Source organism: Dipodomys ordii, unplaced genomic scaffold (assembly GCF_000151885.1).
Source record: "Dipodomys ordii isolate 6190 unplaced genomic scaffold, Dord_2.0 Scaffold38, whole genome shotgun sequence".
Taxonomy (NCBI): domain Eukaryota; kingdom Metazoa; phylum Chordata; class Mammalia; order Rodentia; family Heteromyidae; genus Dipodomys; species Dipodomys ordii.
In genome coordinates this window covers 11,175,100-11,177,818 of record NW_012267254.1, presented here as the reverse complement: position 1 = coordinate 11,177,818, position 2,719 = coordinate 11,175,100, and the positions used below count along the sequence as shown (strand labels likewise).

The 2,719-nt window shown below is 37.8% G+C and overlaps 1 protein-coding gene across 1 annotated transcript in view; it reads right to left on the bottom strand.

Annotated features, from left to right (window-relative positions):
• The window catches only part of Thoc2 (THO complex 2), a 146,066-nt gene that overhangs the window by 46,898 nt on the left and 96,449 nt on the right, over positions 1–2,719 (bottom strand). The window contains exons 24-25 of the mRNA XM_013018075.1: positions 1,438–1,579; positions 576–733 (exon numbers count right to left, since the gene is read on the bottom strand). Of these exons, the coding sequence (XP_012873529.1) occupies positions 576–733; positions 1,438–1,579 (300 nt within the window). The remainder of the gene's footprint in view (positions 1–575; positions 734–1,437; positions 1,580–2,719) is intronic.

Genomic DNA, 2,719 nt, shown 5'->3' with positions numbered 1-2,719 from the left:
TTTCTTTTTGCTTATGTGGTGCTGAGGAATCGAACCCAGGGCCTCAGGCATGCAAGGCAAGCACTCTACCACTGAGCCACCTTCCCAGCCCAGCTTTCCTGTTTTTATGTATGTGTGAAGGTGTCAAGTTTTGGTTGTGTTTTGGGGGGTTTTTTTGCAAGGAGGAAGAGAGGGGAGGCATAGTGTTTCATCTCATTTTAAAGACTAATGGTTATAAATAAGGTCCTAGCTATGATGACACAACAGGTAAACTCAAATGCTGAGTTGATAGCTAAACCTTTAGTGCCTGTTACATTATCAGACACTATTCAAATATCCTTTACTATATAGTGATTCAGTTAATCCTCCCAACAATCTAACAAAGCAAAGCAGGTCTCATTTTGCAGATAAGAAAACTGAGGCACAGCGAGGTTAAATAACTTGCCAAAGACCAATATAGCTAAAGAGTAGCAAAGCTAAGATTCTAGTTTCAGGCATTTGGCTCTTAAACCACCCACACAATACCTCTTTAATTATAATATTCAGTCTTCTTTGTGTGAGACTTTTTGTGAAAGGTTGCAATAAAAAGAACTTACTCGATCATAGCAAAGAAGTGTGGAAAAATTTGGAGTTTTCTGTTCATGTACCAATTCAACAAAACGAGCACAGTAAACAGCATCAATTGCTGAAAAAATACATCGAGGAAATATACACAGCTGTAGAAATTTTGTGATGGTCTCATTTTTGGTAGATTCTAAAAATAAAGGAAGAATATATTAAGTGGTAAAACTTCTTCCTCAAGGCCTCAAGGCCACTAAACATAACAACATACTAACTGTAGTGTAAGAATGCTATAAAACCACAAGCTATTTGTAGTTTGTAACCAAAAGGTCATGCTTGGGATAAAACTGTATTTCCTATCTACAATTTCCCCCAGAATATGATTTTATACAGAAAAGTTGAATGATAAGCTGCCACTATTATAGAAAGAAGTTAATTTCACCAAAAAACCAAATCATCAGTTACTTCAGTAAACATGTGAAGTTGATTCTGTATTAATAAATAACAAAGAACAGGATTCTATATAAATGTTAAACCAATAAAAAAAGAACTGCATAGTGAACAGAACTGAAATACAAACCTAAGAGAATTCAACACCTTCAAAGTTATAAAGGTTTATTTTTGCAATCTAATAACAGAAGAATATAACAGTTTCATCAGGCATATGTGGCTCATATGTATAATCTTAGCTACTCAGGAGGCTGAGATCTGGGAATTGAGGTTCAAAGCCAGCCCAGGTAGGAAAGTATGAGACTCTTACCACTAAACGACCAAAACAGGTGGTAGAGCTCTAACTTTGAACAAAAGAAGCTCAGGGTCAGCACCCAGGCCCTGAGTTCAAGCCCCAGGGCCTGCACCAAATAAATAAATAAATATGTAACAATGTGATTAACTTACTTGCTAAAAGCCAATTGTCCTTTTCCAATTTCAGTCTCTGTAAAACTCTCTGCACATGTTCCATTTGTTTCTTTTCTTCTTCAAGAAGCTTATCTTGAAGGGCAGTACAACGTTCCTTCTCTTTTTTCTTTTTATTTGGAGGCTATAAAAATATAAGTTAGGTTAGCTTCTAACAATATGCACATGTCTCTACTGATAATTAAAATAATTTTAAAGAGATAAATACTGATACTATATAACTTATTTTAAAATGAATATAACATGCCTATCTTCAACGTATCAAAAAGAGGGTTATACAACCTTCAAACATCCTCAAAACAGGCTAGATTCCTAGGCAATCTTTATAACATTGGTAATATACACCTGAAGCATAGATGAAGTCACCTTTGATTCTTCCTTCTCTTTCATTCCTATATCCTACCTGTTGTCTTATGTGTTCCTACTACCTCCACCATAATTTATTCTCTCAGTAGCTCACAATGAATGGCCACAAAGCCACCTAGCTGGTCTGTAGCTTATCAAAAGCATCTTTCACATTAATATCATAAACAATCTTTTAAAAAGTGTCATTTTTTACTATCATTACTTTCCTGTTCAGATGTCTGACACCTCAATATTATCAGGTCAACTTTTCTACCTGACATTCAGTGTCCTAGGATTGGAGGTGTGGCTCGAGTGGTAGAGCATCTTGAGTAAAAAAAGCCAAGAAATAATGTAAAGCCCTGTGTTTAAATCCCTATACCAGCCAGCACAAAGAAAAAATTTGCAAATTCAGTGCTCTATATAATCTGATATCATCCTAACAATCAAATTTACTACTAAGCCCATTCAGCAAAGTAAAAGTAGTCTTTTTAAACATCACACCAGGGGCTGGGAAGGTGGCTCAGTGGTAGAGCACTTGCCTTGCATGCCAGAGGCCCTGGGTTTGATTCCTCAGCACCACATAAGCAAAAAGTAAAAAGCCGGAAGTAGCGCTGTGGCTCAAGTGGTAGAGTGCTAGCCTTGAGCTGAAGAGCTGAGGGACAGCGCCCAGGCCCAGAGTTCAAGACCCATGACCAGACCCAAAAAAAAAAATCACACCAGTTTCTGGCTTTGCTGGAACTCTAAACTGGCTTCAACTTTTTCTCCATATTTTGAAACCTACTTTACCTTCAAAACCTGCCACTCGGGGTTGGGAAGGTAGCTCAGTGGTAGAGTGCTTGCCTTGCATGCCTGAGGCCCTGGGTTCGATTCCTCAGCACCACATAAGCAAAAAGAAAAAAAAGCCGGAAGTGGCGCTGTG